We start from the raw sequence: 26803 nt of genomic DNA, 5'->3' as shown, positions 1-26803 counted from the left end.
ATCTCTGCCCCCCCCCATTCTCTAAACTCCAGTGCGTACAGGTCCAGAGCCATCATACACTCCTCATAAGTTAACCCTTTCATACCCTCCCCTGAACCCTCTCCAAAGTCAGCTCATCCTTGCTTTATAATGGCCCAAATCTGACTGCAGATTTTAGACCACAAGACCATAAGATATCGGAGTAGAATTAGGCCATTTGGCCCATCAAGTCTGCTCTGCCATTTCATCATATCTAATCCATTTTTCCTCTAAGCCTCAATTTCCTGCCTTCTCCCCATATCCTTTCATGCCCTGAGCAATTAACCTTTTCCTTAAAGATACATAAAGACTTGGCCTCCACCACTGCCTGTGGCAAAGAATTCCAGTTTCACTACCAGTACTTTGTGTGCTGTACACACACACGAGAACGAGTGAAGGCAAAAGAAAGCACTTTAGAACCACAGAAACAATAGTTGGAGGAGGTGAGGAAACACAAGCTCTTGTTTTATTCTATTAAAACCACAAGAAATTTTGCAGCTGCCGGAAATCCAGAGTAACACAAAATGCTGGAGGAACTCAGAAGGTCAGGCAGCCTCTATTGAGGGGAACATAACGTTCATATATTGGGCTGAAACCTTCTGAGACCTGATGAAGGGTGTCGGCTTGAAACATTGATCTTTTATCCCTCTCCACAGATGCTGCCTGGCCTGTTGTGCTCCCCCAGCATTTTGTGTGTGTTGTTTTGGATTTCCAGCATCTGCAGAATCGATTGTATTTAGATTTTTGCCGATGCAGATAATCCTATTGAAGGGTCTCCGTCCAAAACCTTGAGTTTATTCCTCTCCGTAGATGCTGCCTGATGTGCTGAGTTCCTCCAGCATTACACACAAGAGAAAATCTGCAGATGCTGGAAATCCAAGCAGCACACACAAAATGCTGCAGGAACTCAGCAGGCCAGGCAGCATCTAGGCAAAAAAAGTACAGTCGATGTTTCGGGGCAAGACCCTTCGGCAGGACTGGAGAAATAAAAGCTGACAGGTAGATTTAAAAGATGGGGAGGGGAAAGAGAAAAACACGAGGTGATAGGTGAAGCACTGTTATCCCCAAAACACAATATTTCAAATGTTAGACATAAAACTTTAATTCTGTGCAAAAGATTACAGCAGCTTTAGAACATAGAACAGTACAGCACATTCGGCCCACAATATTGTGCTGACCTTTTAACCAACTCCAAGATCAATCTAATCCTTCCCTTCCTACATACCCATTCATTTTTCTTTCATCCAGGTGCCCAAGAGTTTCTTACATGTCCGTAATGTATCTCAAAGGTTCAAAAAGTTCAAAGGTTCTTTTTACTGTCAAAGTATACACGTACAATACAACTCTGAGATCTGTCTTCTCAAGACAGCCATGGAATACAGAAAGACCATGGAGTTGATGGAAAAAGATATCAACTCCCCACCCCCAGCATGAAAAAGAGAAGAAACAACTCGCAAACCCCAAAATCCCCTCCCAGTTGGAAAAAAATACAATACCATCAAAATCCCCCTCCCCTGCAGAAAAAAAGCTACAGTAACAATCCCCGACTTCCCTCTGCCTCTACCACCACCCCTGCAGCACATTCCACACACTCAACAATCCATATAAAAGAAAACTTACTTCTAACATCACCCTTATACCTTCCTTCAATCATCTCAAAATTATGCCCTCTTGTATTAGCCATTTCCACCCTGAGAAAAAATCTCTAGCTATCCACACGATCAATGCCTCTTATCATAATGTATATCTCTTAAAAACCACCACTCATCCTCCTTCACTGCAAAGGGAAAAGCCCTAGCTCATTCAACCAATCCTATGAGACATGCTCTCTAATTCAGGCAGCGTCCCGGTAAATCTCCTCTGCACCCTTTCTAAAGCTTCTATGTCCTTCCTATAATGGGGCAATCAGAACTGAACGAAATGTTCCATGTGGGGTCTAACCAGGGTTTTACTGATCTGCAACATTACCTTGTGGCTCTTGAACCAAATCCCCTGACTACTGAAGGCCAACCCACCATTCACCTTCTTAACCACCCTATCAACTTGCATGGCAACTTTGAGTGATCTATGCTCGTGAGCCCCAAGATCTCTCTGTTCCTCCACACTGTTAAGAGTCTTGCTATTAAGCCTGTGTTCTGCCTTCAAGTTTGACCTTCCTATAAATCTCCGCATCCTTCTCAGAATTCAACTCTACCTGCCCAGATCTTCCAATTTAGTTGGAAATTGATCCGAACTGGGATGACCTACAAATGTAATAATTATATTCGCCTCTCCAATTTCCTCTGTCAACTCATCCCATATACCCAATTACTTCTATGTGGGAAAATGTGGTCCCCTTTAAATCTTTCCCCTTCTCATTTTAAACCTGTGCCCTCTAGTTTTAAACTTCTCTACCTTGGAAGGAAAACTGCACTCTCATGGTTTTATCTACTTTTATAAAGTCACCCCCTCAGGCCCCTAACAGTCTGCAGGGAATACAGTCTCAGTCTATCTCGTCTCTCCTTGTAACTCAAGAACTTCCCACATGTTGGTAGTGACCTTGTGGATCTTTTCTGCATCCTTTCCAGCTTCCTGACATCCTTCCTACAGCTGGGTAAGCAGAACTGTGCACAAGACTCCAAGAGTGGTCCCACTGACGCCCCAGCTCCTGAACTCAAAACCCTCAAATGTACGTTGTAGAGACATTCAAAAGCAAATTAACTTACTGGGAGGATAAAGAAACCCATATGAAATTTGTCTGTCTGCTCTATAAGCCGAACAGCTCTGACTGTGACTGGCGGAGATGCGTATGTCAGGTCTCACACAGTTATTCAGAAAGTCCGGAAGGTTAAAGAGCTCCACCTACATTTGATACAAAAGGTTCTGTTATAATGAATCGCTCACAGGTGTAAAGTAAACTTGGGCATTATTGTTCTGGCATTTAAAAAGAAAACTTTTGTACATTATGCTCATGCAATAGTAACAGATCATTGCAATTTATCCATAAGACATAGAAGCAGAATCAGGCTATTTGGCCCATCAAGTCTGCTCTGCCATTCCATCATGGCTGATTTATTATCCCTCTCAACCCCATTCTCCTGCCTTCTCCTCATAACCTTTGATTTCCTTATTACTCAAAAACCTATTAATCTCTGCCTTAAATACAGCCAATGACCTGACCTCCACAGCCCTCTGTGGCAATGAATTCCACAGATTCACCATCCTCTGGCCAAAGAAATTCCTCCTCATCTCTGTTCAAAAGGGACGTTCTTGTATTCTGAGGTTGTGCCCTCTGGTCCGAGACTCCCCCACTATAGGAAAAATTCCCTCCACATCCACTCCATCCAGGGGTTTCAATGAGATTCCCCTCTTCTCCGTTATTCTTCTAAACTTCAACGAGTACAGGTCCAGAGCCATGAAAAGCTCCTCACAAATTAACCCTTTCATTCCCAGGATCATTCTCATGAACCTCCTCTGGACCCTCTCCAAAGCCAGCACATCTTTTCTGCTCATAATACTCCAAATGTGGTCTGGCTAATGCCTCATAAAGCCTCAGGAAGGGTTTACCAATATCAGGACTGTCCATTTCCTGCAGGAATGCAAGGAATTATGCCTAGACATTTGCATACTGGATGACACCCTCCTTTACAGCTTTGTTTAGCAGTGAATCAGTCAAACCCAAATGTTATCTGTGCAAGAGACATGGTCATCAGAAGAGAGTCCCAATCCAGAAGCTTTTCACACCTGGAGTGGTACAAGAGCAGATTAAAACCAGTGCTCTAGCCTTCTAACTGTGTAACAAAGGCCTTCTTGAGGGGTCCAAGCCTGCTGATACACCTCAACTTCATGTCTCACTTCTCATCACCAGATCACACACTTCCATATGAGCAGCCAATATAAACTCATGAAGGGGAGTTGGTCCGTCCACTGCAGCCCCCAAAACCGTTTTAAATGTCACATCCCTCATCATCTGCACTTCATCCAGGTCAGTGGCAGAAGTAATGAAGGACACAACCAAGGTGTGGAGACAGTAGATCTTCAGCCACTTCAACTATTTTTAGCTTTTTCCATGATTAATGCTATTGTGCACATCAAGACCAGTTTCTGCTTCTGCCTGGGCAGCCTCCAATCCGACAGCATGAACATCTATTCCCCCTGCCCCCCCACCTTCTCTCCTTTTCCATTCCCCATTCTGGTTCACTCTCTCCTCCCCAGCTGCCCACCACCTCCCTCTGGTGTCCCTCCTCCTTCCCTTTCTCCAATGTCACTGTCATCTCCTATCAGATTCCTTCTTCTTCTTCTTCAGCCCTTTCCATCCATCACCTCGCAGCTTCTCACCTCCCCTCACCTGTCACCAGCCAGCTTGTACTCCTTCACCTCCCCCACTTTCTTATTCTGGCTTCTGCCCCCTTCTTTTCCAGTCCTGATGAAGGGTCCCGGCCCAAAACATAGACTGTTTGCTCCTCTCCATAGATGCTGCCTGGCCTGCTGAATTCCTCCAGCATTTTATGTCTGTGTGTTACTGTGGGTCTGCCATGCCACCACCAAGGACAAATCAAATCAGCTGCACGCACCATGTACTTTCTAACTAAAGAGCTGAGCACAAACCTGTTTGGGGATGGTGTATGAAGTCCAGAGAGGCATCGAGAATGTTTCACTATAACCACTGGTATAACCTTGATGATGCAAGATGTAGTACTTGGTACGAAAAAGAACAGCAGGACGACCATATGGTAGATGCTTGTTTTCTGAAGACAAAAGCAAAGAAGATTTTTTTTTAAAGTAGATTAAATAAATTCAGAAATAATTAATTATTCATTATTTAATACAAGACTAAATGCAATCTTCCTCTTCTTCTGGTGGGTCTGAGAGAGATGCTTGGAGATAAAAGTTCAAAGTTCAAAAGTACATATACGTCACCATCCACAACCCTGAGATTCGATTTCTTCCGGGCATTCACAATAAATACAGGAAACACAATAGAATCAATGAAAGACCGCTCCCAACAGAATGGACAAACAATCAGTGTGCAAAGAGACAGCAAACTATGCAAATGCAAAAAGAAAGAAAGATTGATAGATAGATAGGCAGATAGACAGACAGATAAGAAAGTAATAAATATCGAGAACATGTGATGAAGAGTTCTTGAAAGTTCTTTTTGTTTTAGTTAGTAGGGGTTCTATTTCCTTCTTCCTTTTTTCCAAAAAAAAAGCTTTAACATTTTGTTTTTTCTTATTATTATTGATATATTGTTTAGCTTGGTTGATAGTTTAACTCTTATTGTACATATTGATATTTTAATTTGATTACTTTAATGTATTTTTTGTTGTTGATTTTCAATAATAATCAATAAAAAGATTTAAAAATGAAAGTGAATCTATAGGTCAGCCTTTCTCAACCTTTTTGCCCTGGAGGAACCCTTGAACTGGTTTTCAGGTCTCAGGGAACCGTGTAAAAATTATTATATCTACTGCTCACGGTACACTGACATGATCAGTAAGTTGTAGATATAATAACCCAAAATAATTGTCAATGCTCTTATGAGTAGAGAATGGATTTTTAGCCAACTTCTCTTGAAAATAAAAGGAAGTTAAACTTAGCTTACCTTTCTTGAAATTAATCTCTTTCATAAATCTTAAAAACTCATAAGGCAAACATAATAAATTACTGTTAAATAACTGGCTTAAGCCAAAATGGAATTTGATTTTTCCCAAAGGTAGGCTCAGTAGATTTAATTTAAATAAAGGTTATAATTGGGCTTCAATTAACACTATTTACAACATGAACATTTACTAACAATGTTGAAGAACAATGTTACTAAAAACCACAAGCCAAAGCAATATGAATAAAAATATAGCCTGTCACAGTTTCATACAAGACTTAGAAAAAAACATTTTCTTACTAATGACATGATTAGTTTGTTCGCTCCCATAAGTCAGTCGGCGGTGCACAAGGGGAAGTTGGGAGAGGTAATTCGGGAGGGAGAGACTGAGGTCACAGCCCAAGTTGGGGGAGTCCATTCGATGCTTGGAAAACACACTTTACACTCCTCACCAGCCCACCATCCTCCCTTCTATGCAATACGGCACTCACCAATTCTCAATGGCCTCCCCTATCTCACGTCAGAAACTGAGAATGGACTCAACTAAATAAACGTGGTCCGACTGCACACTGACATACTAGGCTGAGAGGACTCTAACAAGATTGCTAACAGGGCAATATTGCGAACGTTCACTGCCCACCACTGCAAGCACCAGCATCACACATTGTATGAAGTTCAAAGAACGATTTTTTTAAAATCATGCTCTCTTGCAGAACCCTAGGGTTCCCTGGAACCCCGGTTGAGCAATCCTGCTATAGGCTGTGTGATGATGATGGTGTGGGTGAAGTTGAGTGAAGTTATCCTCTCTGGTTCAAGAGCCTGATGGTTGAGGGGTAATAACTGTTCCTGAACCTGGTGGTGTGAGTCCTAGGGATCCTGTACGTTCCTGATGGCAGCAACGAGAAGAGAGCATGGCCTGGGTGGTGGGGTTTGTAACGATGGACGCTACTTTCCTGCAACAACGCTCCGTAATGCAAGAAAGAATTTGCAATGGAACTTCCTCGGGAAAATGTACTGAAGATTTTCAGTGTTTGCAGAAGGGCAAGGGACTAATGCTTGTGAAATCTTCAGGAGGCTAAATAACCAAAAAGGGTAAAATTTCTCTAGCAGGGTTGGGAATCTAAAAAGCATTTAACAATTAGCAGTAACAGCCAAGCCATGGGTTTATGAATTAATGAGGGGGTTTTCAGGTTTATTATCACTGACATACTTCACGTCAGGAAAGTTGTAGTTTTGCAGCTGCAGGACATAAAAAAATACCGTAAATTACAATAAAACTATATATGTATAGAAAGCTAATTAAATAAATAGTGCAAAAAGAGAGCAAAAATAGTGAGGTGGTGCTGATGAACTGAATAGTGAGCTGGTGGCATGCTACATTGACGCTGGAAGCAAGGTGACACTTGTGAGATGTCCCCGAGCACAATCTCTACTGATTTGATTTGACACAAATGATGCACTTCACTGTATGCTTTGATGTCTTGAATTACATGTGACAAATAAAGCTGATCTTCAGCTAATAAGACCATGAGATATAGGAGCAGAATTAGGCCATTCGGCCCATTGAGTCTGCTCTGTCATTTCATCATAACTGATCCTTTTCCCTCTCATCCCCAATCTCCTGCCTTCTCCCCGTATAGCTTCACACCCTGACTAACCAAGAATCTACAAACTTCTGCCTTAAATACAGTACACACAATCACCTGGCCTCCACAGCTGCTTGTGGCAACGAATTCCACAGATTTACCACTCACTGGCTAAAGAAATTCATCCTCATCCCCATACTAAAAGGATGTCCCTCTATTCTGAGGCTGTGTCCATTTCCCCACCATAGGAAACATCCTCTCCACATCTTTTCCATCGAAGCTTTTCAACATTAGATGGGTTTCAATCAGATCCCCCATCTCATTCTTCTGAATTCCAGTGAGTACAAGCCCAGAGCCATCAAACACTGCTCATATGAAAAGCTATTCAATCCTGGAATCATTTCTGTGAACCTCCTTTGAACCCTCCCTAATGTTAGCACATCCTTTCTCAGATAAAAGACCTAAAACTGCTCACAACACTGCAAGTGAGGCTCGCCAGTGCCTTATAAACCCTCAACATTACATGCTTGCTTTTATATTCTTGTCCTCTCAAAATGTATGCTAACTTTGTATTTGCCTTCCTCACCACAGACTCAACTACCAAATTTACTTTTAGGGGATCCTGCAAGTCCTTTTGCAGCTTAGGTTTTTGAATTTTCTCTCATTTAAAGAGTAGTCTGCACTTCTATTTCTTCCACCAAAGTGCATGACCATACACTTCCCGACACTATCCCATCTGCCATAAGATAGCAAAGGCCAAGTTTTATCCAAGTGATTCTAATCGGCTAAGTGGGGTGAATATCAGACAGACTTTAGACTGGTTAGGGAAACTGCTCTGCCCCATTATCTCTCACGTAGTGAAAACCGAAATTGATTGCAAGGAGGCGGGAGGAAAGAGAGCAGTACACCGCGCGTGCACAGCCCTCCGGTGAAAAATGATATCGTATCTGTTAAATAGGGGCCGGGGGCAATTCTGATTTGATGGAGATAGACGTGAAAGCACAGAGGAACATCTGGAGAAATTTCTGAAACGCTCATTTGCTGCTGTCATTACTGCGTGGTCGGGAATCTTTCGGAGGGTAGGCCTCAAAATCCCCGGCTTTGCCTGCTGTTGGCGACCAAGATTGAGGTTGAATTGTTCGGACCTCGGTGTCGGAAAGCTGATCAGAGCTCGAAGTTTTCGGATGACTCAGAGTCGGACTGTGGTCGGCATGGCAGGGAAAGTTTTTCTTCCTTCTCGCGTCTGCGTGAGATGTGGGACATTTGAGAGACTTTGAACTTTTTACTGTGCTCATGGACTTCATCAAGTTATGGTACTATTGCGCTGTTGTAACTATATGTTATAATTATGTGGTTTTGTTAGTTTTCTCAGTCTTGGTCTGTCCTGTGTTTTGTGATATCACACCGGAGGAAATAATGTATCATTTCTTAATGCATGCATTACTAAATGACAATAAAAGAGGACTGCGGGTCTTCATAATCTAAAAAAAACATGGTCCCACCTTCTGTTCCCCTGTGCTGCAGACGCTTATTCAGCTCTTCTCCTTTATTCTAGAAAAATAAGAAAGATAAATTTAAAAAGACATTGAAACCAGCAAATCTGTTTAATACGGACGTTCAATTTTGAGGGTTGGAATAACCATGAAGCTGTAATCAGCCTATTGTCCGTCCTGAATAATGAATCAGACATCTACAAACGCAGACTTAATTTGGGGCTTAAGGCCTGCAGGTCCAGGCAATTTACACAGAGGCACCAATGTGAACCCAAGGAACATCAGCAGGAACACTCCAGCCTGAAGCTAATGGGAATAAAGTGGAGGCTAGTAAACTGCTGTGGAGGGTTGGATGGTAGAAGACCATCAATGCAGTTCAAAGACCCTGCTTCAGTGCAAAGAATGTGGTCAAGAAGGTGGGGTCATTAGTTGGTGTATTGAGTTCAAGAGCCACGAGGTGATGTTCTATAAAAACTCTGGTTCTATAAAACGCAAACAAAAGGAAATCTGCAGATGCTGGAAATTCAGGCAACACACATAAAAATTGCTGGTGAATGCAGCAGGCCAGGCAGCATCTCTAGGAAGAGGTACAGTCGATGTTTCAGGCTGAGACCCTTCGTCAGGACTAACTGAAGGAAGAGCTAGTAAGAGATTTGAAAGTGGGAGGGGGAGGGGGAGATCCAAAATGATAGGAGAAGACAGGAGGGGGAGGGATGGAGCCAAGAGCTGGACAGGTGATTGGCAAAAGGGATATGAGAGGATCATGGGACAGGAGGCCCAGGGAGAAGGAAAAGGGGGAGAGGGGAATCCAGAGGATGGGCAAGGGGTATAGTGAGAGGGACAGAGGGAGAAAGAGAGAGCGAGGGAAAAAAAAGAGAAATAACGGATGGGGTACGAGGGGGAGGTGGGGCATGAGCGGAAGTTAGAGAAGTCAATGTTCATGCCATCAGGTTTGAGGCTACCCAGACGGAATACAAGGTGTTGTTCCTCCAACCTGAGTGTGGCTTCACCTTGACAGTAGAGGAAGCCGTGGATAGACATGTCAGGATGGGAATGGGATGTGGAATTAAAATGTGTGGCCACTGGGAGATCTTGCTTTCTCTGGCGGACAGAGCATAGGTGTTCAGCAAAGCGGTCTCCCAGTCTGCGTCGGGTCTCGCCAATATATAAAAGGCCACATCGGGAGCACCGGACGCAGTATATCACCCCAGCCAACTCGCAGGTGAAGTGTTGCCTCACCTGGAAGGACTGTCTGGGGCCCTGAATGGTGGTAAGGGAGGAAGTGTAAGGGCATGTGTAGCACTTGTTCTGCTTACAAGGATAAGTGCCAGGAGTGAGATCGGTGGGGAGGAATGGGGGGGACAGATGGACAAGGGAGTCGTGTAGGGAGCGATCCCTGGGGAAAGCAGCGGAGGGGGGGGAGGGAAAGGTGTGCTTAGTGGTGGGATCCCGTTGGAGGTGGCGGAAGTTACGGAGAATTATATGTTGGACCCGGAGGCTGGTGGGGTGGTAGGTGAGGACAAGGGGAACCCTATTCCTAGTGGGGTGGCGGGAGGATGGAGTGAAAGCAGATGTGCGTGAAATGGGGGAGATGCGTTTGAAAGCAGAGTTGATGGTGGAGGAAGGGAAACCCCTTTCTTTAAAAAAGGAAGACATCTCCTTCGTCCTGGAATGAAAAGCCTCATCCTGAGAGCAGGTGCGGCGGAGACGGAGGAATTGCGAGAAGGGGATGGATATAACTCTGGTTTGAACACACTTGAAATATTGTGTTCAGTTCTGGTCGTCTCATTATTGGGAAGGATGTGGAAGCTTTAGAAATGGTGCAGAGGAGATTTACCAAGATGCTGCCTGGATTAGAGAGAATGCCTTATGAAGACAGGTTGAGTGAGCTAGGGCTTCTTTCTCTGGGGCGAAGGAGGATGAGAGGTGACTTGATAGAGGTGTACAAGATAAGATGCACAAGATAGATCGAGTGGACAGCCGGAGATTTTTTCCAAGGCAGTAATGGCTAATATGAGGGGGCATGCATTTCTGGTGATTGGAGGAATAGGGGAGATATCAGCGGTTGTTTATTTATTTATTTTTAACAGAGAGTGGCGGGTGCATGGAGCACCCTGATGTTAGAGGCAGATACATTCAGAATATCTGAGAAATTCTTAGAGGGGCACATGGATGATAGCAAATTAAAGGGCTGAATGGGAGGGAAGGGTAAGATTGATCTTAAAGCAGAGTGAAAGATCAGCACAACATTGCAGGCCAAAGGACCTGTACTGTGCAGTTATGTGGTAAATAAATCTGAATCTGATCTTAGCATCTGAAACCATAAGCAATTGGAAGTAGTGATTATTCTCTGACCCTCTCATCACACGTGCAACCCAGATCATCCTGGACCGCCGGAGTAACGACAACATGAGATGGTTTAGCCACTTCATCCGGTAAGGACGGTCTAAATGGCGGGCTTCTCAATAGATGGTTCATGCTGCCATGGGTACCATTGTTAGGAGCTGGCTTCAGTCCAAGAAGATCTGTAAGTGAAGAATATTGATTGCTGCAATTTTTCATTAACGAACTGCAGAACAAGAATAACAAAGTCATTAACCATGGCACTCAGTTGTGGATTCAAGTGCTGGGCTTCCCACAGCAACCACCCTGCCCACAGCCTTCACAGTTCTAAGACAGACAGTTTCTTGAGAAAAGAACCTGAATTTCCCAATTTTAAAATATAACATTTTCAATCCTGAATTTTTTTCCCACCAAAATGCACAAATTCATTCCTCTCCAATATTAACAAAATTGTAAGTTTTAATAGGATTTTTAAAAGGTGTCAGAGGTGTAATTATTTATATAACTATATAACTTATTTTCAACTTTTAACATCTATGACCTTTTTAGAATTTTCTATGAAAGGTTTAGTCATAGAGCATAGACCTTTAGCCAGTCCAGTCCATGCAGGAGTTATTCTGCCTCCTCCCATCGACCCACACCTGGACCATGGTCCTCCACACACCTTCCACCCATGTACCCATCCACATTTTTCTTCACAGCTGAGATCAAACCCGCATTCACCACTTCCATTGGCAGCTCACTCCACACTCTCACCACCCTCTGGGAAGTTCCCCTTAAATTTTCACCTTTCACTCTTAACTCATGACTTCCAGTTCTTGCTCCACCCAATCCCAGTGGAAAAAGCCTGCTTGCATTTACCTCATCTATAACCCCTCAATTATGTACACAAAATTATGTATATACTTAGTCTTCAAATGCTTGATGTTCTTCATTAACATACACTGGCTTTATGTTTTTGTGACAAAATACATTTTAAGTGTCAGGCTACAAGCTAGATTTTTCCAACAGTGCACTCATTTTCATTTAAATTTGAAAAAAAAATGCTTACCGCACATAACATTATATAGTTCAATATTTTCAAAAGGTGGCACTTTTGTCTTAAACTTGAAACTTGGCCCATATCCGATAAAAACAGTCTGAAGAAAACAAAACCAAAGAAATTATTTCTTCAAATAATCCCTCCAGGCAACCTATACAAAGAGCCATTGAGAAACACAGTAAGGAACAGGCCCCTAGGCACAAAACGTCATGCCAAACAAGCAGCACAACTTATCTAGCTCATTTCCCAGCTTCAGCCCATATCGGCTAAACCAGGGGTTCCCAACCTGGAGTCCACAGACTTAAGGCTCCATGTCAGAAAGAAGTTTGGGAGCCCCTGCCCTAAGCTAAAACATAAAAAAAATGTCTGAAATAGTTTACCCTTCAACCCAAGTTGAAAGAATCCCACACAAAATGTTGGAGGAACTCAGCAGGTCAAGCAGCATCTATAGAAATGGATCTATTGAATCCTCCTTCAGGTGCTCCTGATGTGGCCTTGATCAGACATGACGTAGGTTGGGGGAAATCGCCTCGTTGAGCGCCTCGGATTCATCCACAAAAAGCAGAATTTCCTGGTGGCCAACCATTTCAATTCCTATCCCGATTCCAGTTCTGACATACTGGTCCATGGCCTCCTCTTCTGCCATGATGAGGTCACTCTCTGGCTGGAGAAGCAACAGCTTATATTTCGTCTAGGTAGCCTTCAACCTAATAGCATGACAATTGATCTCTCTAACTTCCGGAAAATCTCTCCCCCTCAATTTCCTTCTTCTTCAATTCCCTGCTGGGGCCTCTTTTCTCTTCTTCTCACCTGCCTATTGCCTCCCTCTGGTGTCCCTCCTTGACTTTCTCCCATGATCCACTTCTCCTTTCCTATCAGATACCTTCTTCTCCACCCCTTTGCCTGTTCCACATCACCTCCCAGCTTCTTATTCCATCACCCCTCCCACATCCACGAGGCTGGACCAATCACCTTCTAGTTTGCCTTCCTTCTCCTCTCCCCCCCTTCTTATTCTGGCATCTTCCCCTTTCCTTTCCACTCCTGAAGAAGGGTCTCAGCCCAAATTGCTGACCGTTTCTTCATTTCCACTGATGCAGCCGAAGTGCTGCTGAGTTCCTCCAGCATTTTGAGTGTGTTGCTCTGGATTTCAGCATCCGCAGAATCGCTTGTGCTCATGAAAGACTCCCAGAACATTTTTAGTAAAGGATCATTAAAGAATTAGAAATACATTGGATTCTGGTTAATTGGGTCATCGGTTAATCGAGGCAGCTGGTTATTTGGGAGAAATCTTAAAGAACAAAAACAAATCTAGAAAACAGCTGGGATTCCCTTCGTTTATTTGGGACACTCTGCCACCTAACTGGGTCAGGAGACAGTTGCTGAATAGGTTCCAACTGGTGTCAGTCACATCCACTTGTGCAGCCATTAGACTCATTCTTGCTTACAGCGATCACTTTTTAAATAGCATCAGTTGTGTGTGTTTGTGTTCAAAAAGCAGTGATTTTTGTCACTGATGGTCAATTAGAAATAAGCAGTAAGACAATTCAGAACTGTTTTTCTCACTGCAGTTTCAAGCAATCAGGCTCAGAGATGCCAGAAATGGCCGGGAGTGAAAATGAGAATTTGAAGGCATTGACAATCATTTTGAAGGTTACAGTGAAAAAGATTTGGAGGATACAATCATCGAAAGCATTGTTTGAAGGCAGTCAATCTGTACTAGGTGCCTGCGCTGATTTTATTCATTTACACTAAAAGGAGCATGACACAGATGAATTCCTCCGTTGATAAGTATTAGAAATTAATACACAGTAATATTGTTAAGTGTTCTAATTTGCTCTGTATTTCATTTAAATACACAACTTGTTACTCAGTTTGTCTCTTATTATACCTTTTTAACTATTTCCATGAAACTTCGGCTAACTGGAGCAGCCGTTTAATTGAGCCAAAATGTACTGGTCCCAATGTGTCCCAATTAACCAGAATCCATTCTATTACCACATCATCCTACCTGCATGCTGGTGATTTTATTGTCATAGCCATGATCACCTTGGAAGGTACATTTTCCAGAGGGTTTTCTCGTCCCCTCTATTGGTCGTCTAAATAAAGAAGGGAAAGCTAATTTGTATCTTCATAAACAGCATGTAAAGTATAAACATGACATGCATGCACACAGGACTGAAATTGATTCTAAGCATCTCTACTGAAGTCCTAGAACAATACAGGACAGAAAGAGGCCCTTCGGCCTCTCCAGATTGTGCTGAACAATTGAACTGTCTACTCCCATTGGCATGCCCTCCATACCCCTTCTTTCACCAGTCCAAACTTCTCTTAAACGTTGAAATCAAACCCACATCCACCACTTCTGCTGGCAGCTTGTTCCACACTCTCATCACGCTCTGAGTGAAGAAGTTGCCCCTCAAGTTCTCCTTAAACATTTCACCTCTCACCCTTAACCCGTGACCTCTAATTCTACTCTCACCCAACCTCAGCAGGAAAAGCCGTCGTGCATTTACCCCGTCTATCATCATCATCATGTGCTGTGTTGTACGATGTGGGTGATCATGCTCTTTCCATGACCATGATTGTTCACGGCAAACTTTTCTACAGAAGTGATTTGCCACCGTCTTCTTCTGGGCAGTGTCTTCAGAGATTGTCTGCCTGGCGTCAGTAGTCACATAACCAGGACTTGTGATTTGCACCGGCTGCTCACACAACCATCCACCACTTGCTCCCATGGCTTCAAATGGCCCTGATCGGAGGGCAAAGCAGGTGCTACACCCTGTCCAAGGGTGACCTGCAGGCTAGCAGAGGGAAGGAGCACCTTACACCTCCTTTGGTAAAGATGCAACTCCACACTGCCATTCATACCCTATCTATACCCTCATAATTTTGTATACTTGCATCAAATCTCCATTCATTGCCCTACACTCCAGGGAAATCTTACCTCAGGGAGTTCCTCTAAGTGGCCTATTGTATCAATGGTCTAAAGGTCTAAACCTCTCTATGGTTTATAGGCATTTCATGGAAATAGTTGCATTAATTTTCGTCATTATTCTCCCAGGCAATTGCGTACATTCACGGGTACATGAAAACCTTTTATTTTAAGCATAGAAAGCATACAGCACAATACAGGCCCATTGGCCCACAAAGCTGTGCCGAACATGTCCCTACCTTAGAACTACCTAGGCTTTACCCACAGCCCTCTATTTTTCTAAGTTCCATGTAGCCATCCAGGAGTCTCTTAAAAGACCCTATCATTTCTGCCTCCACCACCACCGCTGGCAGCCCAATACACACACTCACCACTCTCTGCATTAAAAACTTACCCCTGACATCTCCTCTGTACCTACTTCCAAGCACCTTAAAACTATGCCCTCTCGTGCTAGCCATTTCAGCCCTGGGGAAAAGCCTCTGACTATCCACATGATCAATGCCTCTCATTATCTTGTACACCTCTATCAGGTCACCTCTCATCCTCCACCGCTCCAAGGAGAAAAGGCCAAGCTCACTCAACCTATTCTCATAAGGCATGCTCCCCAATCCAGGCAACATCCTTGTAGATCTCCTCTGCACCCTTTCTACGGTTTCTACGTCCTTCCTGTAGTGAGGTGACCAGAACTGAGCACAGTACTCCAAGTGGGGTCTGACCAGGGTCCTATATAGCTGCAACATTACCTCTTGGCTCCTAAACTCAATCCCATGATTGATGAAAGCCGATGCACCGTATGCCTTCTTAACCACAGAGTCAACCTGCGTAGCAGCTTTGAGTGTCCTATGGACTTGGACCCCAAGGTCCCTCTGATTCTCCACACTGCCAAGAGCCTTACCATCCATACTACATTCTGCCATCATATTTGACCTACCAAAATGAACCACCTCACACTTATAAGCAAATCAGTTAAAGGTTTAAAAATGCATTACAAGTTCAAAGAAGTGAACAGGGAAATATTTAATAATTGACTCTCCTTTTATAAGCAAGTTTAATATGTTAAAATAGCTAGGCATTGATCCACAAGGAGAATGTAATTATATTGTATTGTGGAATGAGACAGAACTCTGCATCACAGGGATGCTGTTACAAGTCATAATGGAAATAAAGTGCAAACCATGAAAAAAGCTGCTGTGTTTGACTTCTAAAATAGAAATATTGGTGGGGTGCAGTACTGACTTTCACTACAATTACTTGTGTGTACTTTGAATAAATACCAATAATGAAAACAAACAAGACCAGAAGACCATAAGATACAGGAGCAGAATTAAGCCATTTGGTGCATTGCGACTCATCCGCCATTTCATCACGGCTTATCCAATTTTCCTTAGCTCCAGTCTCCTGCCTCCTCCCCATATCCCTTCATACTCTAACCATTGCTGCCTGTGGCAAAGAATACCACAGATTCACCACTCTCTGGCTAACGAAATTCCTCCTCACCTCCATTCTAAAAGGATGCCCCTCCATTCCGAGGCTGTGTCCTCCGTTCCTAGGTTCTCCCACCATAGGAAACATCCTTTCCACATCCATTCTATCAAGGCCTCTCACCATGCGATAGATTTCAACCTGGTCACCCTTCATTCTTCTAGTGCATACAGGCCAAGAGTCATTAGACGTTCTTCATGCGACAAGCATTTCAATCCTATGATCATATCATGAACCTCCTTTGAACCCTCTCCAGTTTCAGCACATCCTTTCAAAGATAAGGGGCCCAAAACTGCTCACAATACTCCCAAATGAGGTCTTACCAGTGCTTCATAAAGTCTCAACATTACCTCCTTGCCTTACCTCCTTTCTAGTCCTCTTGCTGCTAACATTATGTTTGCCTTCCTCACTACAGACTCAACCTGCAAATTAACCTTTGGAGTATTCTGCATAAGGACTCCCAAGTCCTCTTGCACCTCAGTTTTTTGTATTTTTTCTCCATTTAGAAAATAATCAACCGTTTCACTTCTTCTACCCAAAGTGTATGACCATACACTTCCCAACACTATATTCCATCTGCCATTTCTTTGCCCATTCTCCATATCAATCTAGGTTCTTCTGTAGCCTCTTGACTTCCTCAAAACTACCTGCCCCTCCACCTATCTTCATATCATCAGCAAACTTTGCAACAAAGCCATCAATTCCATCATCCAAATCGTTGACATATAACGTAAAAAGAATCGGTCCCAACCAACACAGTCCCCTGTGGAACATCACTAGTCACTGGAAGCCAACCAGAAAAAGCTCCCTTTATTCCCACGCTTTGCCTCCTGCCGATCAGCCACTGCTTTATCCATGCTAGAATCTTTCCTGTAATACCATGGGCTCGTAGCTTGTTAAGCAGCCTCATGTGTGATCCCTTGTCAAGGGCCTTCTGAAAATTCAAATACACAAATTAACCAATTCTCCTTTGTCTATCCTGCTTGTTATTTCTTCAAAGAATTCCAACAGATTTGTCAGGCAAGATTTTCCCTTGGCAAAATCATTCTGACTACAGCTTATTTTATCATGTGCCTCCAAGAACCCTGAAACTTCATCCTTAATGATCAACTCCAACATCATCCCGACCATCAAGGTCAGACTAACTGGCCTATAATTTCCTTTCTTCTACCGCTCTCCCTTCCTGAAGAGTGGAGTAGCATTTCCAATTTGCCAGTCTCCAGAACCATTCCAGAAACAACAGAAAATCTGCAGATGCTGGAAATCCAAGCAACACACACACAAAATGCTGGTGGAACTCAGCAAGCCAGGCAGCATCTATGGAAAAGTGTAAATTGTTGACATTTCTTCCTAATGAAGGGTCTCAGCCCAAAACATTGATGATTTAATCTTTTCCCTACACGCTGCCTGGCCTGCTGAGTTCCTTCAGCATTTTGTCTGCGTTTTGGGATGTCAGAAGTTTTTAAATTTTTTTTGAAATGCAGAGAGTGGTGGGTGTGTGGACTATACTGCCAGTGATAATAGAAGAGGCTAATACATTAGGGACATCTAAGAGACTTAGATAGGTACATGGATGATAGAAAAATGGAGGGCTACTTAGGACGGAAAAGTTAGATTGATCCTAGAGTGGGTTAAAAGGTCAGGGAGCATTGTGGGTTGAAGGATAGTGTCATAGAGTTCTAAGTTCCGAGAGACTATATCTGAGGAAAAATTGAAGAATGCTGATACATCCATTGCATATTTATTATTTTTAGATTGTCAGTCATTTACAAAATGTTACAGCAACAATATATTCTACAGCACTCATGGTTATCTTTAAAGCAGAAAGAAGCATCCGGTGATTTGCATACAATCGAGCATAAATACCTTGCGACCAGCCACTTCCTTTCAACCATCAGATGAATATCTTCAATTCTTCTGTTGTTCGCATAATGCAAACGCTTTGGGAGGTTCATCTTCAAGTAGGGTTTAAAGTGCTGGTCAGGTCTTCTACACTGAAAACACAAACGAACGCTAGAATATACTCCTTACTTGACAAATCATGCAAAGGTTTTGTACAAAGCTACCAACGCTTTTAGGCATGGCAAAGCTGTGGAAATAGACAACACAGAAAACACTATGGCATACTCCGGTCAGCACTTCCATTCATGAATAAGAATAGGACACGAACAGAGCTGATGCAGAAACTCCATCATTGCATTAAGCCGCTCTATAATCCCTGGTTACACCACAGTTGGAGTTTTGTTCCATTAAGTGGCTCTACAGTGGGAGAATGGGACAGCATTTTGGAGATAGTGATCACAATTCCTTCTACTTTACCATAGCATTGGAGGGGGACAGGAACAGACAAGTTAAGAAAGTGTTTAGTTGGAGCAAGGGGAAATATGGAGCTATCAGGCAGGAACTTGCAAGCATAATTGGGAGCAGAGAAATGTACAGCAGAAATGTGGCAAATGTTCAGGGGATACTTGCATGGAGTTCTGCACAGGTATGTTCCAATGAGACAGGGAAAGGATGGTAGGGTACAGGAACCATGGTGTACAAAGGCAGTTGAAAATCTTGTCAAGAAGAAAAGAAGAGCTTACGAAAGGTTTAAAAAAACTAGGTATAGATAGAGATCTAGAAAATTATAAGGCTAGCAGGAAGGAGCTTAAGAATGAAATTAGGAGAGCCAGAGGGGCCATGAGAAGGCCTTGGCAAGCAGGATTAAGGAAAACCCCAAGGCATTCTACAGGTACGTGAAGAGCAAGAGGATAAGTCATGAGAGAATAGAACTAATCAAGTGTGACAGTGGAAAAGTGTGTATGGAACCGGAGGAGGTAGCGGAGGTACTTAATGCAAACACGAGGAAATCTGCAGCTGCTGGAATTTCAAGCAACACACATAAAAATTGCTGGTGAACGCAGCAGGCCAGGCAGCATCTATAGGAAGAGGTACAGTCAACGTCTCGGCCCGAAACATCAACTGTACCTCTTCCTAGAGATGCTGCCTGGCCTGCTGCATTCACCAGCAACTTTGATGTGTGTTGCTTGAGGTACTTAATGAATACTTTTCTTCAGTATTCACTAGAGAAAAGGACCTTGGCAATTGTAGGGATGACTTACAGCAGACTGAAAAGCTTGAGCAAATAGACATTAAGAAAGAGGATGTGCTGGAGCTTTTGGAAGTATCAAGTGGGATAAGTCACCAGAACCGGATGAGATATACTCCAAGTTACTGTGGGAGGTGAGGGAGGAGATTGCTGAGCCTCTGGCAATGATCTTTGCATCATCAATGGGGACTGGAGAGATTCCAGAGGATTGGAGGGTTGCAGATGTTGTTCCCTTATTCAAGAAAGGGAGTAGAGATAGCCAAGGAAATGATAGACCAGTGAGTCTTACTTCAGTGGTTGGTAAGCTGATGGAGAAGATCCTGAGATGCAGGATCTATAAACATTTGGAGAGGCATAATATGATTAAGAATAGTCAGCATGGCTTTCTCAAAGGCAGGTCGTGCCTTACGAGCCTGATTGAATTTTTTGAGGATGTGACTAAACACATTGAAGAAGGAAGAGTAGTAGATGTAGTGTATATGGATTTCAGCAAGGCATTTGATAAGGTACCCCATGCAAGGCTTATTGGGAAAGTAGGAAGTCAAGGGATCCAAGGGGACATTGCTTTGTGAATCCAGAACTGGCTTGCCCACAGAAGGCAAAGAGTGGTTGTAGAGGGTCATATTCTGCATAGAGATCGGTGACAAGTGGTGTGCCTCAGGGATCTGTTCTGGGACCCCTTCCCTTTGTGATTTTTATAAATGACCTGGATGAGAAAGTGGACGGATGGGTTAGTAAATTTGCTAATGACACAAAGGTTGAGGGTGTTGTGGATAGTGTGGAGGGCTGTCAGAGGTTACAGCGGGACATCAATAGGACGCAAAACTGGGTTGAGAAGTGGCAGACGGAGTTCAACTCGGGTAAGTGTGAGGTGGTTCATTTTGGTAGGTCAAATATGATGGCAGAATATAGTATTAATGGTAAGGCTCCTGGCAGTGTGGAGGATCAGAGGGATCTTGGGGTCCAAGTCCATAGAAACATAGAAAACCTACAGCACAATACAGGCCCTTCGGCCCACAAAGCTGTGCCGAACAAGTCCTTACCTTAGAAATTACCTAGGCTTACCCATTGCCCTCTATTTTACTAAGCTCCATGTAACCATCCAGACCCTATCGTATCCGCCTCCACCACCGTTGCCGGCAGCCCATTCCATGCACTCACCACTTACCCCTGACATCTCTGACCCTCTTTCCAAGCACCTTAAAACTGTTCCCTCTCTCACTAGCCATTTCAGCCCTGGGTAAAAGCCTCTGACTATCCACACAATCAATACCTCTCATCAACTTATACACCTCAAAGTATCCATTAGACACTCAAAGCTGCTGCACAGGTTGACTCTGTGCTTAAGAAGGCATACGGTGCATTGGCCTTCATCAACCATGGGACTGAGTTTAAGAGCCGAGAGGTAATGTTACAGCTATATAGGGCCCTGGTCGGACCCCACTTGGAGTACTGTGCTCAGTTCTGGTCGCCTCACTACAGGAAGGATACAGAATCTAAACAAAAGGGTGCAGAGGAGATTTACAAGGATGTTGCCTGGATTGGGGAGCACGCCTTATGAGAACAGGTTGAGTGAACTTGGCTTTGTCTCCTTGGAGCGACGGAGGATGAGAGGTGACCTGATAGAGGTGTATAATGATGAGAGGCATTGATTGTGTGGATAGTCAGAGGCTTTTTCCCAAGGCTAACACAAGAGGACAGTTTTAAGGTGCTTGTAAGTACGTACAGAGAAGATGTCAGGGGTAAGCTTTTTAATGAAGAGAGGGAAGAGTGCGTGGAATGGGCTGCCGGCAACGGTGGTGGAGGCGGATATGATAGGGTTTTTTAAGAGACTCCTGGATAGATACATGGAGCTTAGAAATATAGAGGGCTATGGGTAACCCTAGGTAATTTCTAAAGTGAGTACATGTTCAGCACAGCATTGTGGGCCAAAGGGCCTGTATTGTGCTGTAGGTTTCCTATGTTCTACAAGCCCTGGTTACACCACACTTGGGAGCTTTGTGTTCAGTTCTGGCCGCCTCATGCTAGGAAGGATGTGAAAGCTTTAGAGAGGGTGCAGAGGAGATTCACCGGGGTGCTGCTTGTATTGCAGAGCATGTCTTATGAGGAAAGGGTCTGTGAGCTGGGGCTTTCTCTTCGAAGGGAAGAAAGTTGAGAAGTGACTTGACAGAGGTGTGCAAGATGATGAGGCATAGATTGAGTGGACAGCCAAAGACTTTTTCCCAGGACAGAAATGGGGTCATAGGTTTAAGGTGATTAGAAAGTTGTGGGGGTGGGGGGAGATGTCAGAGGTAAGCAACAGGGAGTAGTTAGTGCTTGGAACATATTGCCAGGGTTGGTGATAAAGGTAGATAAAAAAATAGAGGATTATGTCAGAGGGGAGGGTTAGATTGATCTTGGAGTAGATCAAAAGATTGGCAAAACATTGTGGTCTGAAGGGTCTGCCCTGTACTGCGATGTCCTACGTTCAAAACCATTGTTGACTTCCTTCATATTTTTGTTTTGTTTATAGGACCGAACCAAGATAATTAAAAGACTGGCATCTACTCTTCCTATCACAAACCGAGAAAATCTGCAGGTGCTGGAAATCCAAGCAACACACACAAAATGCTGGAGGAACCCAGCAGGCCATGCAGCATCTATGAAGAAGTGTATAGTCAATGTTTCGGGCCAAGACCTTTCCTTTCCAGTTCTGATGAAAGGCCTCAGCCTGAAACATCGACTCCTTATTCCTCACATGGATGCTGCCTGACCTGCTGAGTTCCTCCAGCATTTTGTGTGTGTTGCTTTGGATTTCCAGCATCTGCACAATCTCTTGTGTTTATGATTTACTCTTAATATATGACAATAATTTGGCTTAGGGGAACAAAATGTAATATTTGAAATTTGCTGGTAACATAAAACTTGTGAGTCCGCTACACCATTCGATCATGGCTGATTTATTTTCTCTCTCAGAATTGGTTTAATATCATCGGTAAATATCCTAGTTTGTTGTTTTGTGGCAGCAGTACATTGCAATATTTAATAATAAAAACTATAAATTACAGTAAATACATATATATATATAAATTAAATTAAATTAAATATGTAGTGCAAAAAGACAGGGAAAAATTCCTGATACACTGAGTGTGTGCCTTCAGGCTCCTGTACCTCCTCCTTGATGGTAGCAATGAGAAGAGGGTATGTCCTGGGCCCTGGGTGATGGAGGAGAACCCTACTCTCCTGCCTTCTCCCCTTAACCTTTGTTTGACACGCTGACTAATCAAGAACCAATCAGCCTCTGTTTTAAATACACCCAATGACTTGGCCTCCACATCTGTCTGTGGCAATGAATTCCACAGATTCACCACCCTCTGGATGACGAAATTCCTCCTCATCTCCGTTCTAAAGGGACATCCATGTGTTCAGAGGCTATGCCCTCTGGCCTCTGGTCTTTCCATAATTGCCAGCTTTTGGTTTCCTTCAAATTTCTCTGGAATAGCCCACTATCCCACGCAAACTTCAAGGCAGCCACCATCATCCTGGTGCCCAAGAGGGCAATGGTAACCTGTCTGGGTGACTACAGTCCAGTGGCATCTTCCTGCTACACTGGACCCCTTCCAGTTTGCTTATCACTCAGTTGGTCTGCTGATGATGCCCTGTCTCACCTGGAAAATGGTTCCTCATACACCAGATTGCTGTTTATCGATTTTAGCTCAGCATTTAATACAATCAGCCGTCAGAAGCTGGTGGATAAACTGTCCTCAATGGGTCTCAACACCTGCCCCTGTAACTGGATCTTGGACCTCTTGATAGAAAGACCAAAGTCAGTCCATGTTGGCAGACACATCTCCTGCTTCGTACTGCTGAGCACCAACGCCGTCCAGGGCTGCATGCTCAGCCCACTGCTAATGCACGACTGTACTGCTAGATCCAGCTCAAACAGAATTATCAAGTTTGCTGAGGAATGCAACAGTGGCTGACCTCGTCAACAATGACAAGACAGTTCACAGAGGGGAGGTGGAGCTACTTGTAGAATGGTGCGAGCGCATCAACTTCAGTCTCAACATGGACAAGACCAAAGAGATGATTGTAGACTTGTAGGCCGATCCCTCCTCACTGCATGTTAATGGCTCCTCCGTGGACAGGATTAGAAGCACCAAGCTTCTGGGTGTGCACATAATGGACAATCTCAACTGGTCACTCAACACCACCTCTTTGGTCACAAAAGCACTACAGTGTCTCCACTGAGGAGAACAAAGGTCCCCCCCACCACCCCGATGATTCTAACTAATTTTACAGGTGCACATTGAGTGTCCTGATCAGCTGCATCACCATCTGGTACAAGAATTGCAAGGTATTTGACTATTAGGCCCTACAAAGGATTACGTGGACAGCCGAGAGGATCATCAGGGTCTCCCTTCCACCCATGTGAGATATTATACACAAATATCTTTGACCACCTTACCATCAGGCAGGAGGTACTGTACCATGAAGACAAGGCCTGGCAGGATAGGAAACAGTTTCTTCCCCCAGGCCGCGGGACGGCTGAACTCCCCGCTTCCACTCTAGTCTCATCACTATACAGTATGAAATGCCAGTAGTGTTACACTGTTTTTTTTTAAACTTGTGTCACTAATGTACCTTGTGCTAAATGTCAATCATCTGGAATACATTTTATTATTTATGGTAATATTACTTTATGTGTATGAGTTACATATTGTGAACCTTGTACAGAGAAATGTTTCATTTGGCAAAATATCTGTATACAGTTAAATGGCAGTAAATGTGGACTTCACTTGACATTTTATTTACTTCAAAGTTACTTGGCAGTGAGCATTAGTGGAAAAATACTGACTACGATCACTAGAATTCATGATTATCAATATTTGATAAATTTCAAACATCCTTATTTGTTTAAGTATTTTCAGTGGTAATACTCACAGTAAGGTTGGCTACCAATGCTTTTGGATCATCTGTGAAAAAAGATCATTGCATTTATTTTAAACTCTGGATGTTAAACTGAAAGTCACCATAAAAGCTACTTAGCAAATTATATACATTAAATAATTCTGAGGTGATTGCTACCAAAGAGGTGGCTTTAATTACTTAATAAATAATACGTTGAACAAATTAGATGAATTCAACACTGAGCTCTACCAAGAGATGGCTGTAACTACTGAACAAATAATATTTTGAATAAATAGTTTTATTCCAAACTCATCACAAACCAAGAGGAGCCTGTAAAAACAACATCCTACTCCAACAAGACTACAACAACCGTCACTGTATGCTGATAACCCACAGAGGGAACAAGCACTGGGCAGCAGATAGATTCTAGTTAAGATCAAGCATAACTATCTGCCAAACTATGAAGTGGCCCCATATAGTAGAACAGACAAAACGGCGGCCAGACCCCTGAAGAGAATGGAAATTGGCAAAGAATATATAATTAAGATTTCATCATGGCCTCTTAGAAATTGGTTTGGGGAGCATACAGGAGATTTTCCCTGAAGGTTGGCAACTTGCCCAAGAAGTTGCCTGCATGCACATTTAAGGTCCAACTTAATTGTCACAGGCAACTTCATCAATGAGCAAGACTGGAAGCACTGATATCAAGAGATAGTGCAGACAATAACAAAATACCTAGCCATCAAAACCATAACACACTTCACCATGGATTCAGGAATACCCCTTCTACAAATATTGCTTCCATAAAGAAATCTTTCCAGCAGCAAACATGACTTGCAGCAAGCACAAACCAGGGTCGTCTCCAGGTAATTAGTTTGGAAAATTACCCCTTGATATAGTACTGCAAAGCTTGGAAAGTTACCAAAAAACCAGAAGACATAGGAGCAGAATTAGGCCATTCAGCCCGTTGAGTCTGTTCTGCCATTCAACTGTGGCTGATTTATTATCCCTCTCAACCCCATTCTCTTGCCTTCTCCCCGTAACCTCTAATGCCCTTACTAATCAAAAGCCTATCAACATGTACTTTAAATACACCCAATAACTTAGCCTCCACTTCCATTTGTGGCAATGAATTCCACAGATTCACTAACCTCTAGCTAAAGAATTCCCTCCTCATCTCTGTTCTAAATAGACGTCCCACTATTCTGAGGCTGTGCCCTCTGGTCCTTGACTCCCCACTATGGGAAACATCTTCTCCACATCCTATCTACCTAACATTCAATTGGTTTCAATGAAAAGCCCTTGATATGCTACTGTAAAACTTGGAAAGTTACTTCTTGATATATTGCTGTAAATGAAGTTGGTGAAACTAGTTAATTTGAGTAAAATAACTTTAATTCCGAATTTACACATTTCTGGAAAATTAAATTAGCTGGCGAAAATCAGCTTCAAAAATGTGTTAAAATCACATCAGGCACTTAGTTCAATCCAGGAACTGAAGGTTACTTCTGAAGGAAAGCCACCAATTCCAATTGATAAATTTAAACACAAAAAGTTCCGCAGATGCTGTAAATCCAGAGTCACACACACAAAATGCTGGAGGAACTCAGCAGGTCAGGCAGCTTCTATGAAGAAGAGTACAGTTGACATTAACGATGCTACTAGTTCCACAGAGGCACCCTGACCTGCAGGGTATTCTCTGATTTTTTACCATTGTAGCACAGTGGATTTCAGCTAATTGTGCCATTGGTTAATAAGGGCAGCCGTTTACTTGGGAACTGAAGAACTAAAACAAATCTAGAAAATAGCCAGGATTCCCTTCATTTATTTGGGACACTCTGCCAATTAACTGGGACAAGAAAATGTTGCCAAACAGTTTCTAACCAGTGTCAGTTGCACATATTTGTGTGGCCATTAGACATTGCACTGTGTTCAGAGTGAACAGTTTTTAAATGATGTCAGTTGTGTGTGCTTGTGTTCAAAAAGCAGTGATTTTGGTCCCTGATAGTTGAGGAGTAATAAGCAGTAAGACAATTCAGAACTGTTTTGCTCACTGTGGTTTTAAGCATTCAGGCTTGGAGATGCCAGAAACGGTCAGGAGTGAAAGTGAAACAATTTCACTACTTCAGCAAGTTAGGCACTATGAAAAATTTGAAAGTATTGACAATCATCTTGAATGTTACAATAAAAATTAAAATTTGGAGGATGCAATCATCGACAGCACTGTATGAAGGCAGTTTTATTATCTGCATGAGGTGTCTGCATTGCTCTTGTTTTATTCATTTACAATCAAAAGAACATGACGTGGAAGAAATTCCTACATCGATAACTATTAGGAATTAACA

The 26803-nt window shown here is 43.1% G+C and overlaps 1 protein-coding gene across 6 annotated transcripts in view; it reads right to left on the bottom strand.

Moving 5' to 3' along the window:
• enpp2 (ectonucleotide pyrophosphatase/phosphodiesterase 2) overlaps positions 1-26803 on the bottom strand; it is a 167183-nt gene that overhangs the window by 27991 nt on the left and 112389 nt on the right. For all 6 annotated transcript variants that reach the window (XM_063067070.1, XM_063067065.1, XM_063067095.1 and 3 more), the window contains 8 exons: positions 24492-24523; positions 18344-18471; positions 14072-14159; positions 12073-12160; positions 11034-11203; positions 8688-8736; positions 4606-4745; positions 2724-2859 (listed from right to left, as the gene is read on the bottom strand). In XM_063067070.1, the coding sequence (XP_062923140.1) occupies positions 2724-2859; positions 4606-4745; positions 8688-8736; positions 11034-11203; positions 12073-12160; positions 14072-14159; positions 18344-18471; positions 24492-24523 (831 nt within the window). The remainder of the gene's footprint in view (positions 1-2723; positions 2860-4605; positions 4746-8687; positions 8737-11033; positions 11204-12072; positions 12161-14071; positions 14160-18343; positions 18472-24491; positions 24524-26803) is intronic.

Source organism: Mobula hypostoma, chromosome 1 (assembly GCF_963921235.1).
Source record: "Mobula hypostoma chromosome 1, sMobHyp1.1, whole genome shotgun sequence".
NCBI lineage: Eukaryota > Metazoa > Chordata > Chondrichthyes > Myliobatiformes > Myliobatidae > Mobula > Mobula hypostoma.
The sequence above is the reverse complement of the archived record's forward strand: the minus strand, read 5'-3'. Positions and strand labels throughout refer to the sequence as shown.